The sequence below is a fragment of the Pipistrellus hanaki genome, assembly GCF_964339955.1.
Source record: "Pipistrellus hanaki genome assembly, chromosome: 3".
Lineage (NCBI taxonomy): Eukaryota > Metazoa > Chordata > Mammalia > Chiroptera > Vespertilionidae > Pipistrellus > Pipistrellus hanaki.
This window is the reverse complement of record NC_140505.1, coordinates 135,512,785-135,536,057: the sequence shown is the minus strand read 5'-3', so window position 1 is coordinate 135,536,057 and position 23,273 is coordinate 135,512,785. Positions and strand designations below refer to the sequence as shown.

The following is a 23,273-nucleotide window of genomic DNA, read 5'->3' as shown; positions in this document are numbered from 1 at the left end:
GCAGTGGTCAGCAAGTGGGACATTTCCCTGTCCCCTACAGGCTCTTAACTCTGTACCTCCACCACAATCCCTTTTACCTCTGCTATTGTACTCACTTCGCACGAATGTTACACATTTAGGGAGGTACACACGCAGGGTGTGTGTTCAATATGCACGTGTGGCTTGTGGCCCGAACAAGTCTCCATTCCTAACCTCCAAACCCATTTTTGTTGTTCAGGGAGGGAACCGTTACCTTCTGCTCCACTTTGTCTTGTAATAGCACTAAACGGGCCACCTTTGTTTCTGCTCCAGCAACATTTGATAAGACTAGTCACTGATGACAGGCAGGCCTCATCCCCGACTGAGCCAATTCCACCCAGCGGGATGGCGCCTGCCCTCCTTGATAGGTGCCAGGACAATTACTGGCTGCCTTCTGGACCTGCTTCAAAGCTTCCCGTAACCTAGCAGTGAGTGAAATGCACAACCTTCCAACTCAGTGACATTTCAGGCCACCACTCATCAGTTCAGGCAGCAAAATAAATTGGTACTCAGCTGCTCCCAGTCCATTTTTCTGGTTAGAGCTATAAATAAAAGAAATGATTGTGCCACTGCCTGTAACACCAATCTGCCCCCTCCCCGGGCAGTCACATTCTCTCGCACTCTCTCTAGCTTTGTTCTGGTCCCCTGAGGAACAGTGCGTTAAAGATTATATTTGAAGGTTATCAAGTGCTATGTGTCTACATTTGAGTTCTACACACTATAAATATAATAAACAAATGGGTGTACATTTGAATTACATGTCCACCCCTACTAAATTTGTAATTCATTCATACGAAAGTATTTTCTAGTAAATATTAAAACTCCCCCAATACAGTCTCTTTTATTCATGAGAGTAAATTACATCACTCAACGGTGACATTTAAGTGACAGTTACTACAGTAACCCAGAGTAATGCCCTTGTGAAGTGTAGTGTGTTGGCGTGCTTATCCGGTAATTTATATATCTCATAAATACCAGCTGTAATGTCTGTAAAGGAAGAAAGATTTTCCTTAGTGATTATGAAATATAACATTTTTAGAAGCAGATTCTGATATATTTGCTCCAAATTCTTTCTAAGTCATAAGTATTGTATCCCCTCACCCCCATACGCAAATATTAAAAATAAAAACAAGAAAACCTCCTCTTTGCCTTCCTCCCACAGCACTGATATCTTTGGTTTGTACTAATATAAAAGAAAAGAATCGGTCGAATCAAATGATCTTCACTCTCTTTCAAACCAAATCTGCTTTAATCAGTATGTTAGTACATTCTGTCAGACTCCCTGACTTTTTAAGCAATACATTATTCCTGCAGTTTCAACAAAAGCTAAATCTTTGCCAGTCCCAAATGAGCTCTACATGGAAGCTGTTGCCACATGGACTTCCCTGTCTCAGTCAAGAGGCTGTTCCCCACTCTGCTCAAAATTAATTAAAGCCAATCACAAATATACAAAGCCTTCATGGCCAATCATTCTTCTCCAGGAGTTTGCCCTCTCCTCTGCAGTCAGATAAATCACCTTAAAGCTATTACACCAATGATCATAAATTAGGGGACCCGTGGTCTGGTCTCTCCCTTCTGAGGTTATTCCAGCTTGCACCGTCCTCCCCATAGGGGGTTGCTGTGGTGGGGGAGGGAGCAGGCTCCCCAGGGTTGGAGAGAGGAGATGGGACCACCAGGGCCCTGGTTATTAGTCATCACACGCACAGTCTCCCCTGAGAATTGGTGTCTGGGCTGCCCCCAGGTGTTTGACATGGCATTGCTCAAAGATGGCTTTGATCCCCAGATGCAGGGACTCCATCTGTGTGGCTTTGTGAGACTATTTACAGTCGAGGTTAGGCTGGTGATTGCTGGCATGGAAAACTCATTTCTCAACCTAGCTTTTATTTACACTCTAATTAAGGTGCCTTTCACTCATGTCATGGGAATGGCAGAGAGTGGCTGTGGGGAGCTTTGGAAGGCTGGTGAGCCACAGGCCAGCAACACAGACTCTCCACTACCCCCAACTGCCCCCCCTGCCCCCCCCCTCTTCCTGCAGAAAGAGAGAGAGAGAGAGAGAGTAGAGAGAGCGCATAAGGTGAGGTGGGGACAAAGGCGGCAGGGAAGCCAGGTGCTGCGGTGGCCAAGAACACGTTTGGACCATGCTGAAAAAGTTCAGTGGCTTTGGGGCTGGCTTTCGCTTGCAGTGTTAGCTGCCCTCACCCCCATCCCGGGCATGATCACACTCTTTGTAAACATCCAACACAAGAAAAGGAAGAGAGTGGTGTGCTTTAATTTCCCCCATCCCCTTTGCCCCCAAACTCTAGGTACAAAGATTCCACTCTCTCTCAGACACCTCTCCATGGGCAGAGCCTCCCCAGCCCTGTATAGCAAACTCCCATTCAGCAGGGACAGACTCAGCAATAAGGACTCTTTCTTCCCTGTTGTTCTTCCTCTTGGTATCGCCCCAAACTAGAACAGGCCTGTGCAGCCACATTTTGGCTCATAATCATGCATATTCATGCCCAACTGCACTAAAACCCAGGTCAGCTCCTTGGAGCCAGTGAACTGTGTTCCTAAAGGCTGACCAAGCCCCATAATTCAATAAAATGAAGACTGGGTAATGTCCTCCAAATCCTGGGCAAACAGTCTTAGAATGCTTGAGGCAAATAAATAATGTTTTCTCCCTAAAGTGGACAGAGGGAACTGATAGGAGTCTTGCTTTTAAGGGTAGGCAAGTTGTTTCTGCGGTTCTTTCCTCTGCTCTAGAAATCTTGATTTTTTTAATGTCCTATCTACTCCCTTTTCTAGTAATGTCAACCTCTCAGAGTAGTGGAAAATATCTTCAAATTACTTTCTTCTACCTATGGCCCTTCCTCTGTGTTTAACCTGTTTTCTTTCCCTTTATCATCCTCCCATCTGAAGATATCCTTCCTCCTTCTCTCCCTTTTTCCCCAGAAAAGAGTAGAGGCTTCTGCCCTCTTGATCCTCATTCCTATCACTTCCCACAGAAATGCCCCCTTTCCCTCTCATGGCCACTCAGGGGCACAGTCTCTCTCCTGGGCTAGAGGACATCAAGGTAATAATTCTGGACCCACTGTGTTTCTTCCAGCCCCACAGGATTACAGTCCAGTAAGAGGTAGTATTATGGCTAAATTGTACCCCCAACTTCATTTTTAAGTGTGTGACAGATATTGTATGAGACATATTTATATTTTAAAAAATTCTTTATGTGTAATTCAGGTTTAATTAGGTGTCCTATAGTTTTTATTTGCCACATCTGCCAACACTAGTTCAGGAGTATGTGTCCTTAATATTGTTACACAGTTTCCTCACTGTAGAATCACCTGGAGAACATTTTGAAAATACTGGGGAATTCTGAGGCAGGGTCTGTTGACAGGATTTTATTTTTTAAGTATTTAGGTGATTTTAATGTGCAGCCAGGGATAGAACCCTTGCAGAAAGAGACTAATTAAATACTCATGGTTACTACCTTGTTGGATTTAGGTTCCCTAATTCTTTGGGTTTTGTTCTGTAAAAGAAAAAAGTCACCATATCACTCTTCTTATTGCTGAACCTAGAATAAAGATCAAGTAGGTCACTGAAAAAAGTCCTGTTAGTGTAGGAAATGATTTTCTTATTTCAGGTCAACTGACTCTATGAAGAGAGCTATAATATTGATACCACTACAGCAAATGACTCTCCATCCCAATACTTTGGGTTTTGTAATAATGCAGATGGGCACCCTTTACCTTTTACCATTACTTTTATTACAGGTCAGTGCTCAAGAATGTAAGATCTATTTTAAGAACACTTAGAGTTGCCCTAACTGGTTTGGCTCACTGGCTAGAGAGCGTTGGCCTGCGGACTTAAAGGTCCCAGGTTCAATTTTGGTCAAGAGCATGTACCTTGGTTGTGGGCACATCCCCAGTGGGGGGTGTACAGGAGGCAGCTGATTGATGTTTCTCTCTCATTGATGTTTCTGGCTCTCTATCCTTCTCCCTTCCTCTCTGAGAAAAATCAATAAAATATATTTTTAAAAATGCCATCCAAATAAGTGTGTATACCACATGTGTCAAACACAAGGCCCGCGGGCCAAATCCAGCCCACCAGGCCTTGCAATGTGGCCCGCACCGCGCTGTCATCACTGCACTCCGCTGTCAGTTTATGACATTGTCAGTTTATGACTGTTCAGTAAACCATTCGGCCCGCGATTTAGGCTGGATTTTAGATTTTGGCCCCTTCTCTGATTGAGTTCGACACCCCTAGTGTATACGATGGAGGTTTTGTACTACAGAAGTCCCTCTTTATACACAGTTTTGCTTTCCACAGTTTCAGTTACTTCTGGTCATCTATGGTACCAGAATATTAAATGGAACATTTCAAAAGTAAACAATTCATGTTTTAAATTGAGCTCTATGCTGAGTAAGTGTGATGAAATCTCATGCCATCCAGCCCCCTGGGATGTAAATCATTCCTTTATCCATGCCCTAGCTGGTTTGGCTCAGTAGATAGAGCATTGGCCTGCAGACTGAAGGGTCCCAGGTTCGATTTTGGCCAAGGGCACATACCTGGGTTGTAGGCTTGATCCCCAGTAGGAGGCATGCAGGATGCAGCTGATCAATGATTCTCTCTGATCATTAATGTTTCTATCTCTCTCTCTTTCTCCCCTCCTTAACTGCCTAGTTAAGATGGAAAAGGCACTAAGCTTTGGGTGGAAGACATGAACATATATGTATTCTGATTGATGGCAATGTGTTGCTCCAGAAAGTATTGAGCCTGTACAGACTTCAGCAAGGGGTTCCCTAAAACAAGTGATACCAAGTGATTTACTGCAAGTAAAAGATGGTCCTATAGATTCAGGAATATATTAGGATTGAAAAATATAGAGATTACTTAGGAGAGATCACATTCACACAACTTTTATTAAAGTATGTTCTTATGTTCTATTTTATTAATCTCTTACTGTGCTTAATTTATAAATTAAACTTTATCATTTGTATGTATAGGAAAAAACAGTGTTACAGGATGTCCCCAAAAGATGTCTACACACTTTAACAGCTGATAGCTCAATTTTGAAAATGAAATGTATTTTAGTAAACACTGCCTTTATAATTATTCAAAGTGTGTGTATATATTTTTGGGGACACACTATATATATAGGGTTCAGTACTATATGTGGTTTCAGGCATCCACCAGGAGACTACTGTACTGTCTATTATTTAATCAGAAGTTTCAGAAAACTGTTATAATGGGAGGCAGGTGCATATAAAATATGAGATTTAGATTTGAAGTCTTGGCTTTGGTGCTACTTGGATCTGTTTTCTTGGGCAACTATTTAATCTACCTGAATTTTCATCTCCATATTTGGAGAAGGGCTTCTGGAATGTTAGAATAAGGACCTCTTAAAATCCACTTCTCAAAAAAAAAAAATCCACTTCTCCATACAAGCAGAGAACACTGGTAAAAACTGTCAAAATCAGCTTTTTTAGAACTCTAGAAATTAACCAAAGGATTGCAACAATCCAAGGAGTGCTTATTCAAGAAAAACAGCTAAATGTCAGCAAGAATAAAGAGCTTTTTGGCATTTTAACTTTATTAATTTCCTTTCTCTTCTCTTCAGATCTGTGGTAGTTTTCAATACCACCTACAGCCTCACAACCGTAGTAGCTCTGAGACTCAGCAGACTAGCAGCCACTTGCAGGGGGCAGAATGGGTTTGTAGCTGCCCCCAAAGTCAATATCCCCAGAAAACTGTCACTCTTTGACCTGTGTGGCAGCTCCCAGGAAAGGTGCCATTCTCAGGGCTTTTTATTATTTGACCTGAGAAAAGCCTTATCCGTAGGGCACTGGTTGAAAACACCAGCAACAGTTGTTTAATATTACAGCTGTCTAAGGCAGTCATATGAGTTGAGGCTGATAAGAGGCTTACCTGAAAAACTGGAAAAGGAAAAGCTGGTGAATGAGATGTCCACAGAGGGCTTTAAAATACTCTAATATTGCCCTAGCTGGTTTGGCTCAGTGGATGGAGCATAGGCCTACAGACTGAAGGGTCCCTGGTTTGAGGATGGGCCGAGACCCGCCCCCATGCCCACTGAACCTCATAGGCTCACAGTTCCTTTCAGGGTGTACAAATTCATGCACTGGGCCCCTAATAGTAATATAATGAATGTCCCCCCCACTCCTTGTTGAAGTATGGTAAGTGATAGGTTAAAATTTTTAACACATATTTAAAAAGGAAGTTAAATTTTGAATTGGTAGCAGATTCTGATAGTGTCTCAGTAGTGAGGAAATCCATATCACAACCCTGATGCATCAACTACCATTGTTTTTGTAATAATGAACTGGCAAATTTAGAATTTATCCTGTTTATATAACTCAATACAGCAAGATAAATGATTACTGATCCTACCTATTTTTTTCTCATCATAGGCCATTAGTGTTCATTAATATGTCCAATGTTCTTATTCATTTTACCCTAGACAGGCAAGATCAAGCCATACTTTCATGAGATAATTTTTCTGATCAAGATGTAAGCTTAACTTTTGATGATTTTGGACAGATCCTAGCTCAGACTGTCTATGGCTTCTTTTCATGCAACAAAGCAGAGTTGAGTAGTTGTGACAGAGTCCAAGTGGCCCATAAAGCCTAATATTTGTTGAACCATAACCTAAGAATTAAATAATCTTTGGGTGGGCCTGGTAGGTGATATCTCCCCAAAATACATATAATAATGATAGCGCTTAATGTTTTTCATGAAAATAACCACAATGTTAATTTTCCTTCAAATTCCGTTGTGCAGTTGGTAGATTGGCCATATACCCCTAACTTAGTTTAGGGCTTTCAGGAATTAGAAATTGCATTTTCCCCCCTAATTTTACAATGAGAATAGAATCTCGTCCCAACTTTTGTCTCATTGATCAAACTCAATAGGCAGGTGGATAGCTAATTTATCGTTGCTAAGACTATTGTCAGGTTCCACATTTCTCTATTTTAAATCAGAGGTGTTTTGTTACTAACATACTAGTGGTGCTTAAAGGGTATAAATGACTTGGTTTGGGACATTTTGCTTCTGCAACTTCATTTTTCCATCCTCATGTCAACCATTCCCCATCCCCACCTCACAAAAGTGCCTTCCAAACTAGCTTGTCTACTTTTAACTTTTTACTGATTATATTTGTAAAGGAGGATTAAAAGAGAAAGATGGTAAAAATCTAAAAGAGAAATCTCTGATTTATAAGCTTCTTTAAGAGGAGTGCTATATGCCAGGTCTGCAGCCAGAAGCTCTGTCCCCTTGGACTAGCAATCTGATCAGACCTGGTCCCTGGCAGACAAAGTGCACTCTGCCCACACCTTGTGCTCAGTCACACACTGAATCTTGCAGGCAGCCTATGTGGAATCAATAAAGCAAAGGTTAGCTGGCTGGAAAAATCTCTTCAGAAGTGAAAGACAGGAGGCTAAAAATATAGAGAGATGTATGGAGATCAACAGTCTTTACAGGACTCCGATTATAGAAAAAGCAATAAAAAAAAAAAAGCAGATTAATTGCTAGAATATATAACTCACTGTTTGACCTATCATTTTCTCTCTCTCTCTCTTTTTTTTTTTTATTGTCTAAAGTTTTATATATGTCTCCTTTTCCCCCAATTGACCTGCTCCCCAGCCATTCCCACCCTGGGCAAGCCCGCACTGCCTGTGTCCATTGGTCATACTAATATGCATGCATACAAGTCCTTTGGTTGCTTTCTAACACCCGCCTCCCCTCTTCATTTGTCTCTGGATCTATTTTTGTTCATCAGATTATGTTGATCATTATATCCTACACTAGAGGCCTGGTGCACAAAATTCATGCACAGGGGAGGGGGGTATCTCTCAGCCCAGCCTGCACCCTCTCCAATCTGGGATCCCTCTCACAATCCAGGTCTGTTAGCTCCCAACTTCTCACCTGCCAGCCATCCTGATTTAACCACTTCTGCCTGCCAGCCTGATCACCCCCTATCCACTCCCTTGACAGACTGATGGATGCCTAACTGCTCCCCTGCCAGCCTGTTTTCCCCTAATTGCCCTCCCCTGTAGGGATGGTCACCCCTAACTGCCCTCCCCTGCAGGCCTGGTTCCCCTCCAACTGCCCTTCCCTGCAGGCCCAGTGGCCCCCAACTTCCCTGCTCTGCCAGCCTGGTCACCCCTAACTGCCCTTCCCTGCAGGCTTGATCACCCCCAACTTCCTGCTCCAGCTGGCCTGATCACCCACAATTGCCCTCCCTTGCAGACCTGGTCCCTCCCAACTGCACTCCCCTGCTGGCCATCTTGTGGCAGCCATCTTTTGTCCACATGGGGTCAGTCATCTTTGACCACATGGGGGCAGCCATTTTGTGTGTTGGAGTAACAGTCAATTTGCATATTATTCTTTTATTAGATAGGAGGATTACATAGGATAGAGGCCTGGTGCACGGGTGGAGGCTGGCTGGTTTGTCCTGAAGTGTGTCCCAGGTCAGGGTGGGGATTCTCTTGGGTTATGGGGTGGCCTGGACGAGGGACCTGTGGTGGTTTGCAGGCCGGCCACGCCCCCTGGCAACCCAAGTGGAGGCCCTGATATCTAGGATTTATTTATCTTCTATAATTGAAACTTTGTAGCCTTGAGCGGAGCCAAGCCTCTTGCTTATTCTATTGCCACAGCCATTTTTGTTGGGATTTATTTATCTTCTATAATTGAAACTTTGTAGCCATTAGCGGAGGCCAAGGCAAGTCAGGGCTGCAGAAACTTGGCTTCTTCTGTCGCCAGGGGAAAACTTAAGCCTCCTGCTCTCTCCAGCCCCATGGCTGCCACCATTTTTGTTTGGACTAATTTATCTTCTATAATTGAAACTTTGTAGCCTTGAGTGGAGGCCTAGGCTGGCCAGGGCAGGTGGAAAGCTTGGCTTCCTCCATTGCCGGGGAAACGCAAGCCTTCTGCTCTCTCCTGGCTGAAGCCATCTTGGTTGGGTTAATTTGCACACTTGATCTTGATTGGCTAGTGGGCGTGGCTTGTGGGTATAGAGGAGGCATGGTCAATTTGCATATTACTCTTTTATTAGATAGGATATGAGTGAGATCATGTGATATTTATCTTTCTTCGACTGGCTTATTTTGCTTAGCATAATACTCTCCAGTTCCATCCATGCAGTTGCAAATGGTAAAAATTTCTTCTTTTTTATAGTGGCATAGTATTCCATTGTGTAGATGTACCGCAGTTTTTTTAATCCTTTAATCTGCTGATGGGCACTTAGGCAGTTTCCAAATGACCTATCATTTAATTGAAGGAAAACTTTGATGGCAATAAGTTTGAAGTATTTTGTAGATAGGGATTTTAAAACTATGATGAGAATTTTTAAACAATATTCACACATATACTCACAATTTAGAAAAAATATATATTGATTTTTTACAGATAAAAAGAGAGAGGGATAGAGAGTTAGAAACATCGATGAGAGAAAATCATCGATCAGCTGCCTCCTGCACACCCCCCACTGGAGATGTGCCCACAACCAAAGTACATGCCCTTGACTGGAATCGAACCAGCGACCTTTCAGTCCGCAGACCGACGCTCTATCCACTGAGCCAAACCGGTTTTGGCTATACTCACAATTTAAAAGTTGTCTTGTTTTCCCTGAAATATAACCTAATGCTTTCAAACAACAGTCTTGGGAGCCAAAGAACCACTTGACTCTCCCAAGGGTAATAAATGGTACATGTAATGGTATTATCATAAGTGAGGGGTTAAGGCCTTTGTTTTCCTTTTCATGGCTCTTTCCTGACTTACTAATGATCATTATAAGCTGCATGAAGAGGCAAAAGCATAGGTGTGGAGGAGAGCTCTTGCTGGGATACCAACATAGCCCTCAGAGTTTCTGCATTACCGCTATTTTAAGTTTCTTTCCCCTGCCTCAGTCACTCTACCAGGTGCCATATGGAGGATTATTTCCCAAGTTACAAACATATTTTTTCAATGCCATTTTCTTATCTTTTTAATTTATATTTTTAACCACTTTACCCAAAATTCCCCAGAGCCAGGTTCTCTGTTTCAGTTATATATTACTGTGTAATAAACTATGTAAATATTAAAACAAAACCATTCTATTTGCTCATGTTTCTGTGGGTCTGGCCGGAATTTGGGCAGGCCTCTGTGTGGGTGGCTCCCATATGACCTGCATTGTCTGTGGCTTCAGCTGGAATGTCCCAAAGAACTTAGAACTGGCTGGGCTTCTATCTCATGGTACCACCTGGAGTGTCTCAAGTGGGGCTTAAGGGTCAAAGATGGTCTCACTTCCAGTATCCTGGCACTCTGGTTATCTCCCTGGTGGCCTCTTGTCATTCAGTAATCTAGTCTGACATTTGCAGGGTAGCCGGCTTCCAGGAGTGAAAGCAGGTACTACAAGGCCTCTAGAGATCTAGGCTTGGAATTCTGAGAATGTCATGTCCCCATTCTATTAACTAAAGCAAGTCACAGGCCAAACCAGATTCAAGGGGTGGGGAAACAAATGCCACTTCTTGCTGGGAAAAGGAACATTTACGAACAGACATAGAAGGCATTGCTGGCAACCACGTTAGAGACAATCTACCACATCTTTCACGAGGTAATCTGATAAACTAAGCTTGCTGATAAAAGAATGCTAGAAAACTCCTCTAATCTTCAGGAATCTAATTCAGGGATTAATTCGTTTCATGAGTCTATACTGCTAAGTGAGGCATTATAAGCATTAGGGTACAAGTAAAGTTGAAAAAAGCTGTGGGTTTTTCAACAAAATCACTCCTAAGATGAGTATTTTCTATCTAATTAGTTCCTTTGAACTCAGCTTCAGATAAACGATAGCCAACTCTTAGTTTTATTTATGAATGAATATTTTGATATTTTTAACACTGTATTGTATTTTCTAGATTACTTTTAACTTCTTGGACTCTAAAACTAAACAGAATTAACATTCTTTGATGCCTTATCTCACCTGTTAAGATTCCTTTATAAGATGATACATTTTACTAACATTTTGTAGTACTTAACATGTTAAACGACTAAGGAAAGTTTGGACTTTTCTGTCTTCTGTCAATACCCCTCTCACTTAAGAATACCTTTTGGGTTAAGAAGTCCATCCAAGCCAAAACCGGTTTGGCTCAGTGGATAGAGTGTCGGTCTGCAGACTGAAAGGTCCCAGCTTTGATTCTGGTCAAGGGCATGTACATTGGTTGCAGGCACATCCCCGGTGGGCAGGAGGCAGCTGGTCAATGTTTCTTTCTCATCAATGTTTCTAGCTCTCTATCCCTCTCCCTCCCTCTCTGTGAAAAAATAAATTATATATATATTATATATTTGTAAATATTTATGTACCAAACATAGGGGCACCTAAATACATAAAGTAAATATTAACAGGCCTAAAGGGAGCAATAGATAACTATAATAGTAGGGAAATTTAATACCCTACTTACATCAGTGGCTAGATCACCAGGACAGAAAAATCCATTAAAAATTTGGCCTTAAAAGATACATGTAGACCAAATGGAATTAACCAAATATATATAGAACATTCCATCCAAAAGCAACAGATTACGCATTATTCTCAAGTGTACATGGAATATCATTCATGACACAAAACAAGACTTAACAAATTTAAGAAGATTTAAAATCATATCAAGCATATTTCTGACCACAGTGTTATGAAACTGGAAATCAATTATAAGAAGAAAACTGGAAAATTCAAATATGTGGAGATTAAACAACATGCCACTGAACAAATGGCCAATGAAGAAATCAGAAGCGTTATAAAAAGTATCTTGATACAAATAAAAATGGAAATACAACATACAAAATATGCAGCAAAAGCAATTCTAAGAGGGAAGTTCATAGTGATAAATGACTACCTTAGGAATCAAGAAAAATTGCAAATAAATAATGGATTAAAGACTTGAAAATAAGACCTGGAACCATAAAACTCCTAGAAGAAAATTTCAATAAACTCCTTGACTTGGTCTTGAGAATGATTTTTTTTTTTTTGTATTTGACAATAAATGTGAATGTAACAAAAGCAAAAATAAACACGTGGGACTACATTAAACTAAACAGCTTCTGCACAGCAAAGGAAACCATCAACAAAATGAAAAGACAACCTACTGAATGAGAGAAAATATTAGCAAATTGCATATTAAGGGATTAAAATCCAGAATATATAAAGAACTTATACAACTCAATAAAAACAAATAATCCAATTAAAATATGGGCAGAATATTTGAATAGATATTTTTCCATACAAATGGCCAATAAGCACACAAAGGTGCTCAACATCAGTAACTATCAGGGAAATGCAAATCAAAACCACAAATGAAATATCACCTTACACATGCTACAATGACTACTATAAAAAAAGACAAGAAGTAACAAGTATTGGCAAAGATGTGGAGAAAAAGGAACCCTTGTGCATTGTTAGTAAGCATGCAAATGGTGTAGCCACCATAGAAAACAGTATGGAGATTCCTTAAAGAAATTAAATACAGAACTACCATATGTTCCAGCAGTCCCACTTATGGATATTTATCCAAACAAACTAAACACTGACTCACAAAAGATACGAACTCTGTGTTCATTGAAACATTTACAATAGCCGAGATATGGAAACAACCTAAATGTTCATCAATGGATGAATGGATAAAGCATATGTAGTACACACACACACACACACACACACACACACACACAGGAACATTCTTCAGTCATAAAAAAAGAATAAAATATTGCCATTTGCAACAACATGGGTAGACCTGAGGGTAATATGCTAAGCAAAATAAATAAAGACAAATACTATATAATCTCACATAGATGTGGTATCTTAAAAAACAAACAAACACCAGCTAATAAATACAGAGAACATATTGGTGGTTGTCTGAGGTGGGGTGGGGGTTGGGCAAAATGAGTGAAGAAACCAAAGGTACAAATTCAGTTATAAAATAAATTAGTCATGGGGATATAATGTACAGCATTGTGATTATCCTATCTAATAAAAGAGTAATATGCAAATTGACCATCTCTCTTACACACAAGATGGCCACCCCCATGTGGTCAAAGATGGCTGCCCCCATTGGGACACAAGATGGCCACCACAAGATGGCTGGCAGGGGAGGGCAGTTGGGAGGGACCAGGTCTGAAGGGGAGGGCAGTTGTGTGGGGGGGGAGGGAAAGGCCAGCAGTGGAGGGCAGTTGTCAGGGACCAGGCATGCAGGGAAGGATGTAGGGGCAACCACGCCTGCAGGAGAGGGCAGTTGGGGTGGGGGACCAGGCCTGCAGGGGAGGTCAGTTAGGGGTGACCAGGTTGGTAGGAGATGGCATTTAGGGGTGACCAAGTTGGCAGGAAAGGGCAATTAGGAGCAATCAGGTCAGAGCAATCAGGGGAGCAGTTAGGTGTTGATCAGTGGCAATCAGGGGAGCAATTAGGCATTAATCAGGCTGGCAGGGGAATGGTTAGAGGGTGATCAGGCTGGCTGGCAGAAGTGGTTAGGGACAATCAGGCAGGCAGTTGGGAGCCAGCAGACCTGGATTTTGAGAGATGTCCCAGTATGGGCTGAGGAACACCCCCCCCTCCCCGCCCCATGCATGAATTTTGTGCACCAGGCCTCTAGTGTGTGTATGTGTGTGTGTGTGTGTGTGTGTGTATATATATAAAGCCAGTGATGTAATGGCCATAACGACCCAATGACTGATTGCTATGATGCTCACTGTGGCCAGCAAACAGGCCTGATTAGGGGGTGGGGCTGGTGGTCAACCTTGCGGCCCCTCCCCCCTGCTGGCCTGCCCCGATTGGACTCTCCCATTTCAATCAAGAGTGGGGCTGCACAGAGCCTGGACCTTTCCTGGCAGCCCCGAGTCCCTGGGGTTGAGAATTCTGATGGTCCTGCCCAGAGAGTAGTGGTGCCTGACAAGCAGGGTGCACCACAGAGTTGGTGAGGAGAGGAGAGGAAAGGAGAAAGGGGAGAGGGCCTGCGAAGGGGGAGGAGGCAAAACCAGCAGACATCAGCCCAGAATCCAGCCCATCCCACTGGAGACATCAGGACCTCAATCCAGAACCCTAGCCCTACTTGGAACAGCCTGAGGGAGGCTCAGGAAGCTCTATACAGAGCTTCGTGTTGAGAAGAGAGACTTTGTGAGCCCCTGACTGAGACCACACTGTGGCTGGCGGAGCTGAAGGTGGAGCTGGAGTGTGCCACGCAGAGGCAGAGCACTTTGCAGAGAGGCTGGCCCTCCTGGAGCTGGAGAGATTTGAGCACAGGGCCCTGGAGCACAAGGCCGCTGAGCTGGAAGAGGAGCTGAAGGACCTGTCCAACCTCTAGGCTGACAACCAGCACTTTGAGGACGAGAACACAGCAAACTGAACATCAGCAAACTGTCCAAGTGACCCTGAAGGACTTGCCCCTGCATCCGCATTTATACAGCTGCTTCTGCCACACGCACCCCTTCCCCTGTTTGAACACAAGTGACAGGGCTGCTGGGGAGTCTCTGAAAAGCCATAACCTCCCCTTGGGACCTCCAGGCAGAGCCCCCAGGAGCCAAGGGCCATCTGACGCCAGGATGGAGAAGGGAGGCTGAGCCAGGTAGAGGGACCAGGAAGGAACCGAGGACCAGGAAGTGCCAGGATCAATAGCCAGGACCAGAATGGCCATCTGGAGGTCCCCTCTCATGTGTGCTCAACCACTCACCTCCCGCTCCTGAGCAGGGATCCGAGAATGTGCCAAGCATCCCACCGGCCTGGGCCGGGCGGGCCTGTGTATTGGGTCCATGTATAATAGGGAGGGATGTCTTTTTTTTGCTGCCCGTTCCCTGACACTGTTGGGGGTAGGGCGAGAGGTATTTTCAAGACATAGCACAGGCACCACAAATAAAAGTCATGAAGCTGCAAAAAACAACAAACACAAAAAAACGGGGTGAAGGCCAAATGCCTCCTCTCTGCCCCTTCCCTGACAGCCCCACCCCCATCATCCGGTCCCACCACGATAGGCCTGCAGCCCTTCCCCCCAGCCGGCCATGTCCCCAATGGGCCCCCACCACTCTGATTGGGCTGCAGCCTCCCCTGGCCAGCCAGCCAATCTCCTGCAACCCTTCCCCCACAACTCCCCAATCAGGGTCAGTGTCCTCTGCCAGGTCGCTGGCCCCTGATTGGCACCCCCATCCATTTGGGGGTGTGGCCCACCACCCACAACCCCTCCCTATGGTCAGTCCCACTCCCAATCATCTCCCTCTCCCCATCCCCAATTGGGGGCGAGGCCCATGGATCAATTGCTTGTGGCAGCTCCCCCCAGCTGGCCTGGCCCTGATCAGGACAATCAGGGCAGCAGGCTGGCCAACCTCCTGCCATCTCCTGTTCCCAACAGGCCCAGCCCTGATCAGCCCCAATTGGAGTTGGGCCAGCCAGACCCCACCCATGCACAAATTTGTGCACTGGGCCCCTAGTAGTTAATAATACTGCATTGCATATTTGAATGCTGCTAAGAGTAGAATTTAAAAGTTCTCACCACAAGGAAAAAAAAATCTGTAACGATGTATGATGACAGATATCAACTACTTATTATAATGATCATATTACAATGAATCCAAATGTTAAATCATTGTTTATACCTGAAACTAATATTGTATGTCAATTATACCACAATAAAATAAAAAAGAATACCTCTTGGGAGTAATATCTATGGTCATTTTTCTGTTGGCATTGTCGAAATGTGTAGCCTTTACTGCTGCTGTTCCTAAGAGGATTGTTAGTGGTGGCATCCATTCCTTTTTGAATGTTCACAGTTGATAATGCCCTATTAGGCCATGACACTCTCCCCTCATTCTATTACCTGATATGAGGAACTTTATAGTGGATTAAAGAAGTGACACAAAAAATTTTACTAATGGTGTCCTATATACATATATATATTTTATTTTAAAACATAATTGAGCATATACATTTTTTTTAGCTTTTTCCAAGGAACATTGCACCTAAGTTTCAAAACACACAAAATAGATCCCCATTACTAAACAGTTTTCACTTTTGGACTACAAAAGTCAAGATTTCACAATCACAAAGCATAAAGGTTCATGGCTCTGAAACCATTTTCAGGCATATTCCTCTCATTCACTGCACGTAAGGTGTTTCTGGAAACCCAGACCTTATGATACATTTTTTACAAATGGTCTCCACTGGGCTTCCCTGGGTCTCCAGAAGAAACAAAGAAAATGGAGGCAAAACAGGAGGGAAGGAGTAACCTCAGGACGCTTCAAACAAACACAAAATACCATGGGGGATTAGAAGAGTGGAGGACACAAGGTTCTCCTTCAAGTACATCATAGTAGAACACAACAACACGTACAACCTCATTTGGTCACTGTCTACCTGGTCTCTGCGTGAACAAAACTGCATCTAAGATGCAAATGAAAAATTAAAGCTATTTACAGATAACGCCATGAATTAGAAAGTGCAGGACTCCTCAGACTGGCTCTCAGATATGGTGCTCACATAAGAGACAAATGGAGCTGCTCATGTAGTGTCTTGAAAAATCCCCGTGTACACATGTTACCAACACAAAACCAGTTTGCTCAGCAAGATGGGCTATGGTGTGCAGGCTGCAAAATTCCTCTGCAATTGTAAATCCTCAAAAATCCAAGTTCCTATTGTATGCTTTTTACTTTTTTTCTTAGATCTGGTAACTTTTTGGGTCAGCCTGCTTGTTCTTTGCATAGACAATGATCTCACTGCTTTCTCCAAGTGTCCCAGAAGCACTAACTTACTGAAAATAGAAACTCATAAAAGCTTAATAGATTCACTCTGAAAAGAGTGGAACCACTGGGTCATTTAAGGAACGGTAAGATCCTCCAACTGAAAGAAAACCACTGACCACTGTGGCCTTGTAAATTAAAGTTGATGGGCGGGAAGAGTTGTTCCCAAGGCTATAGATGATTAGGGGCAAGAGGCCTCTGTATATAGGATCAAGAACATTTGTAAAGATTAATAGAGGGGCAATAACAGGGCTACCTGAGGACCACATAGGGAAAATGGCAGAAGATTTCCATTCTACCAGTGATTGGATTATTTAAGGGTGCTGTTGGCCAACAATTAGCAATGCTATTATCTACACTATTGAGTGAAAAAGGAGTTCACACACCAGAACTTCCAGTTATTATGGGAGGAACACTAACACACAGGCTCCCCACTGCTTCTGATGACAAAGCAGGCCTTATAGGAAGCCTTAATGTTATTTCTACACATATTGGCTTCACAACAAATTACATGACTGACTTTGCTAAGTCACAAAAGGATTATACACAATCCCCTTCCAAGCAGCCTTCTTACATGGCTTAAACTTACTATCTTCTCAACTCCACTTTGATGCTCTTGCAAACAAAACTTACTATCAATTGTCCAGGATGCATGAAAGAAATCAAAGAAGACTCATTTTCACTATCTAAATCCCCGATCTACAAAGGTATACCACTTGAACATTTTCCAGCTCAAGCAAAGCTAGAACCAATTAGCTGGTATAGTGATCCTGCTGTTGCTGCAGGATTCAAACTTGGGATTGAGATATTCATGTCACTCTATCAAGAGTCACGGGGAACTTGACTCTCAGTTGGACTCAGGGCAGTCACCATGTCGCCTTAAGAGATTTTCATTGAGCCACCTTGGACCTCTACCAGGGCACCTGATAATGATCTCCTTTTGGTATGCTGGTAATCTCCAAAGAAGTCTCGTCAAGCCAATATCATCATAAAAGCAATTTCCCATATACCTACATCATCTCCAGCTCTCAGATGGGTATGTGATGTTATGTTCTCTTTATTAGATGGAAACCAAATTTTTGACTTAGCTTCAAAGGTAGGAGTACTGGACAAATTGCTACCAGCTGGAACTTCACTTAGAAATGCTTTGATTGCGAAATTGTTGCTTGTTGGACTAGTGTCGCAATATCCAGAAGTTACAAGGTTAATGAGGAGAATGAAATTGGATAATATTGAATGAGAATCATCTTTGTCCCCAGACATAGATTCACTAATTGGAATGCTTAAACCATTTGTGGTTGGTAAGAAATGGAGGAGTGAGATCAGAGGCACAATTTCCTTCATGAAGGGGTTTAGTTGCCAAATGCATTCAACTGTACACTCAATCCCCCTTTCTCAGTTCTGGCACTTATCACATTTACTGAAAGTCTTTATTGTGTTAAAGAGCATTGATTTAATTGTAGTGGCATAGAAGCAGTGACAGACATTTGCCACATAACTAAAGTTGTAATAAACACTGTGGGTGATCCTAGAATCATACATCAGGTTGAAAGATCCAATTTTTGTGGAGCTGTGTCTATAAATTTAATGATACAATTATCCCTTGCAACAGTTAGATCAGCGAGACACTACTATGATCATTCAGGTACTATTCCTGGTGCTATCTACTACTACTATAAGCCTCTTGATGATATCTTCCTTCTCAGTCCATGGACCATGTGGAGGATTCGAGACAATGTGTTTAAGAGAATGGGATTCCTGTAGACCTTGAAGGAGTTTGCTGTCGACCATATGTGCCTCTTGATTTATGTCCGGCAGTGTGCCCAGTGTCTGAGTCCCTCTTTGGACTTGTAGTGGAAGGTGCATTAGACTGCTTGGAAGCAATTGAAGAATTTCCTTTACACACAGGGAGATCAAGGCGAGGAGAGACTGAATGGTCAAGAGAGACTGAAAGCTATAGCGGATTAACAGCCCTAGTACAACATCTTCATCAATATCGAGTTAATCCGTCAATCTTTAAATATAACTTGTAAACCACGATGGTCTTATAGCATATTAGAGCACAAAGAATATTTTAGGATATCACTGTATAGTTTTGGTGTGTGAATTCCTGTTGTGTCTGCTATTTCATTATTTTGATTCCTGATAACCGTGTAGATTTGTCCTCTTTGGTACGCTTTTTATAAGCATCCTTTGCTATATTTAAGAAAAATAAATAAAGTTGATGGGCAGATGCGAAAGGAGGTGAGATTAAGAGAGAATTAGAGTTTTAAAGATTTGGGAGATTTTTTTAAGTGTTTTCTTCCTAGTCCTCTTGGTAAATCAGAAAACCCTACCTGAATGGCCATGATCTAGGTCAGATCTGGGTACCAGGACACTCATCCCTGCCTACCAATATCTACTGCTGTAGGTCTCCCAAAAATAAGTGAATACTTAGAAGAGTAAGAAGAGAGTAAGCATAGCTGACTTTACATAATCCCATGGAGGTAAATTGCTAAGTATTAAAAAAAAAAAAAATTAACCTAAATTTCCCAAAGCTGAAAACTGTAGAAAAGAACTGAAATTCCCACTTTGGAGAAGGGGGAAGGCGGGGAAGAGGCGGGAGTGGAGGCTTTGTCTTATTAGTAGTTGGCCAGATTTTCAGCTCTATCCAAGAGCAGCCGTTATGTAAACACAACTACTGCAGAACATCCCCTCTTCCTTCAGACTGCTGGCACTGCTCTGATTTCAGGTATTCAGATACCAAAGTTTGGCTATTGTCTGGGAAGATGTTGCAGTGTGGATGAAGTAAAAATTTGCTCTCTTTAAGAGAGTGTCAAATATTTGAAAGAGCAGGGACCAGCCCAACAACAAGAGTTAGAACTAGAAGAGCCTTTCATTAAAGGAAGTGGCCGCACACATCTCAAGACAACTATAAAGACTTGACTAGGAAAATAAGACTTCCTCTGAGGCTATGAGGACAAGCAGATTTGGCTACAACTCAGATATGGAAGATTTCAGAACTACGTGTACATACATTCTGCAGATTTTTGAGTGTGTTGCCTTTAGACCCTTCCAGGAATGCTCCAGGCGCCTTCCTGTTATATAGTCACAGTTACTGCTCTGGGATAGAGGGTCTGAGTAAAAAATAAAGCTAAAACCGAGTAAGCTCCAATGCACAGAGCGGTATTAGTACCAGCTAGATTTTTCCATAAGTATAACAAATATTTTTTTCCACATTTGATTTATTCACCTCATTTTTAATTTCCCTCCCATACTCCCAAAAGAATTGGCTTCAGCTTACTACTGAGCTTTCTACCCAAAGGGCTTATGAAAAAAGGTACCCAACTAAAAGCAGTAGGACTAAATGTGTAAGAGTAGGATACACTGAATAAGGGGATTCCAGAGTTTTTCCTGAAACAAGCCTTGGCAGTAAACGAATTGATGAATTAAGTGGAAGGCTGTCATATCTACATGTCTGCACCGACACTCTGACTCTTGTGGCTCAATTAAAACTGGAAAAACTCAAGATATGGAGTACATAAAAGCTCAGAAAAGGAAAAAGAAATGAAAGGCAATGGAAACACAGGAAAGAGGTGACTGCTTTCCTAAAGCTGATAACTTGGAATCCTCCAAGAGAAACTCAAGATTCCAATTTGTATGTGGGTTAAGGAGTCAAGACGGGAACAGAAAGTGGATCACACTGCTGTAGAATGCCTGCATGTTTTTCCATAGCATAATATTCTGCCCAAGAAGCAAACCGTCTACCATAAACTTCTCTCCACAGAGTGGTTGGGGTAGTTAAGAGTTATCGGAGGAGGATGAAGAGGATGCCTGACAAGGTTGTAGTCCAGTTCTTTTCAGACAATATTTTGGCAACCACCTGATGGATGAATTCCAACAGAACTTCACCCACCAGGCTGAGCACTGCTTCCACACTGTGGGATTGACATAGAATAGGAAGGCTCCATTCCATTCCTAAAAAAATACCTGTAACTCCAGGTATGCAGGCGATGAACTCACCCAGAGTAAAGGTCCTGTCCTCTCCTGTAGGGAAGGGTTTCAAAAACATGAGAACTGGAATTGGCTCTCCAGAATTTTGGGAGACCACCCCAATGACTCTTTCTTCATCGAATGTTTTAATTTCAAGAAGCTGTCCACTTGGTGGTGATACTACTGGAGCTCTCCCGGAAGAAGGCTCAGTAAGTGGGATGTACCCAGGCAGAGCAGCAGTCTAAGAGATAGAAGGGACTGCTAAACATCTATTTTTCAGTTCCTCCAGGCAGTGAAGCAGCTGGCAGACATGATCTGTCCACTGCTTCTGTGGATGCTCCGTGAGAAACACTCAGAGGGAACAGTGGGCTGAGTGGTTGGGTGGCTTGGACCTGATTCCGTGGAAAAGGAGCAGGTGTACAGCATGTGAATGGCCAGGCAACCCAATTCAAATTCTGTTTAATCAAATTCAGTCTGAGTGCGTCTTGTCCAAGGATGGTGGGGAGAGGGCCTGCTGTTCCCGACAGACTGTGATACTTACTCATTGTTTGGAGTGCAGCCCATGGAACCTGGATCCAAAGAGGAGGAAAGGTTCTGAAATGAGTTGTAGTGAACTGACTGACATCAAGGGACTTCCCACACAGCTCTATTAAACACTGCTTTACGTGTGTGCTTGGGCGCAGCAAGGATGGGTTGGGGTCTGGAAACAATCATTCCAGAAATGAAAACCCAGATTCAAAAACCAACGGAAACCTCAAACAACAGAAGGGAGACCCTTGAAGACAAAAGAGGAACTGTTGGCCCAAAGAAATACCCCAAATTTTCGTGAAAACACTGATATAGTGAAAAAGAAAAAATTCAACCTAGAAACAAATGATTACACAACAAAGACAGCACTCTGTGTTAGCCAGGGCACTGCTCCAGAGGTCTGCCTGGGTGGTGTGGGTTACAGGATACGGCTACAGCCTGGGTTGGACTTGGACACACAAATTCCTCAGCAAGGAGTTGGAAAGTCCCAGGCCTGGTCTATGGAAACAATTAAGAGTCAAGAAATTAAAAAGAAATCCCTACCTCACCCCATCCTCCTCATCATGAAAGAATAGAGAGAGACACACACACAGACAGCATTCCCTGAAATAAGTCTCAGGCTTAGGAGAAGGTGGGAGCTCACACTTTCTGAGGCATGATCCCCAACGTTCCAACCCGTAGACAAATTGGCAGCTTGACAAAGAGTCTCCTGCCAGTTACACCTGAAAATGGCTGCCCTCGCATTCCAGATAAAATAAATATGATTATGTGCCCCAAGCAGGCAATGGCCACGTAGAAGGCCTATTGAAGGAACCAAAAGAAACAACACTCAGTAGCAGCCTTTAGGTTTTGCTTTTGCCGAGTATCCAGACCTGTTAACTAAAGCGGTAACTGAAACCTATGGATCCTCTTGAAACACAGCCGGAGGCCTTTGGACAGCAAACTCTCCATCGGGGCTGGGAAGAGGCGGCACCATCTGGAACTCTGCTGGGGCACTTCCCAGTCCTGCCCTGCCAAGAGGCATCCCAGCTTTCTTCCTTCTGATCTTCCAATCCCCTGAGTCGTTTTCATGACAGTTTATTTCCATGTATTAAAGGAATGACATATACAGAAATGTCATCTCCTGAGCCCAGTCGGTCATTAGATATCCGCCATCCTCTGTCCTTCAGGACACCTCGGGCACGCATCACCAGGTCCTGAGCTGCCAGTGTGTACCTGTGCGGGGAGAGGCAAGAGCGAGACCATTAGTGCAGCACCAGGCAAAAGCTGGGGTCAGGCAAGGTGAGAAAGGAGGTATCACTACAGCTACAGTTTTTGGATACTCTTAAAGTCTCAAAAGACTAGGTCACTTTTTTCCACATGTGGGATGAGTAATATAAATTACTAGGGGCTCGGTGCATGAAATTTGTGCACGAAATTTGTGCACGGGGTAGGGGCGGGGGGTTCTTCTCAGCCCAGCCTGCGCCCTCTTATAGTCCAGAATCCCTTGGAGGATGTCGCCTGCTGGCTTAGGCCCGATACCCCCAAGAATTGGACCTAAGCCGGCAGTCAGATACCCCTCTTGCAGGCTGGGGCTCTCTTAGTCTAGGACCTTGGCTCCTTACTGCCTGCCTATAGCAGAGGTGGGAGAGGCTCACGCCACCACCACTGTGCTTGCCAGTTGTGAGTTGGCTTCTGGCTGAGTGGCGCTCCCCCTGTGGGAATGTACTGACCACCAGGGGGTGGCTCCTGCATTGAGTGGCTGCCCCCTGGTGGTCAGTGTGCGTCATAGTGACCAGTCATTCCCTTGTTCGGTCAATTTGCATATTAGGGTTTTATTATAAGTAGGTCCTCAGGTTACATTGGAGATCCATTCCTGTGACATAACGCGATTTTCGCCATATGTTGGAACCCACCTCCATAAACACTATGTAATGCACATGGAGCAGTAATAAAGTGAAACAGTAAAAAAAATTTAAAAGAAAGATAATTCCTGACCTTTACTTGTGGTAAATCAATAATAAAAAACATAA

The 23,273-nt window shown here is 43.2% G+C and overlaps 1 protein-coding gene and 1 long non-coding RNA gene across 3 annotated transcripts in view; one reads left to right on the top strand and one right to left on the bottom strand.

The window, feature by feature from the left end:
• LOC311619359 overlaps positions 1-23,273 on the top strand; it is a 76,378-nt gene that overhangs the window by 21,351 nt on the left and 31,754 nt on the right. The gene's annotated exons all lie outside the window — the stretch shown is intronic.
• PPM1H (protein phosphatase, Mg2+/Mn2+ dependent 1H) overlaps positions 15,906-23,273 on the bottom strand; it is a 238,714-nt gene continuing 231,346 nt past the window's right edge. The window contains exon 10 of the mRNA XM_084877593.1: positions 15,906-22,476. Within this exon, the coding sequence (XP_084733719.1) occupies positions 22,329-22,476 (148 nt within the window). The 3' untranslated portion in view covers positions 15,906-22,328. The remainder of the gene's footprint in view (positions 22,477-23,273) is intronic.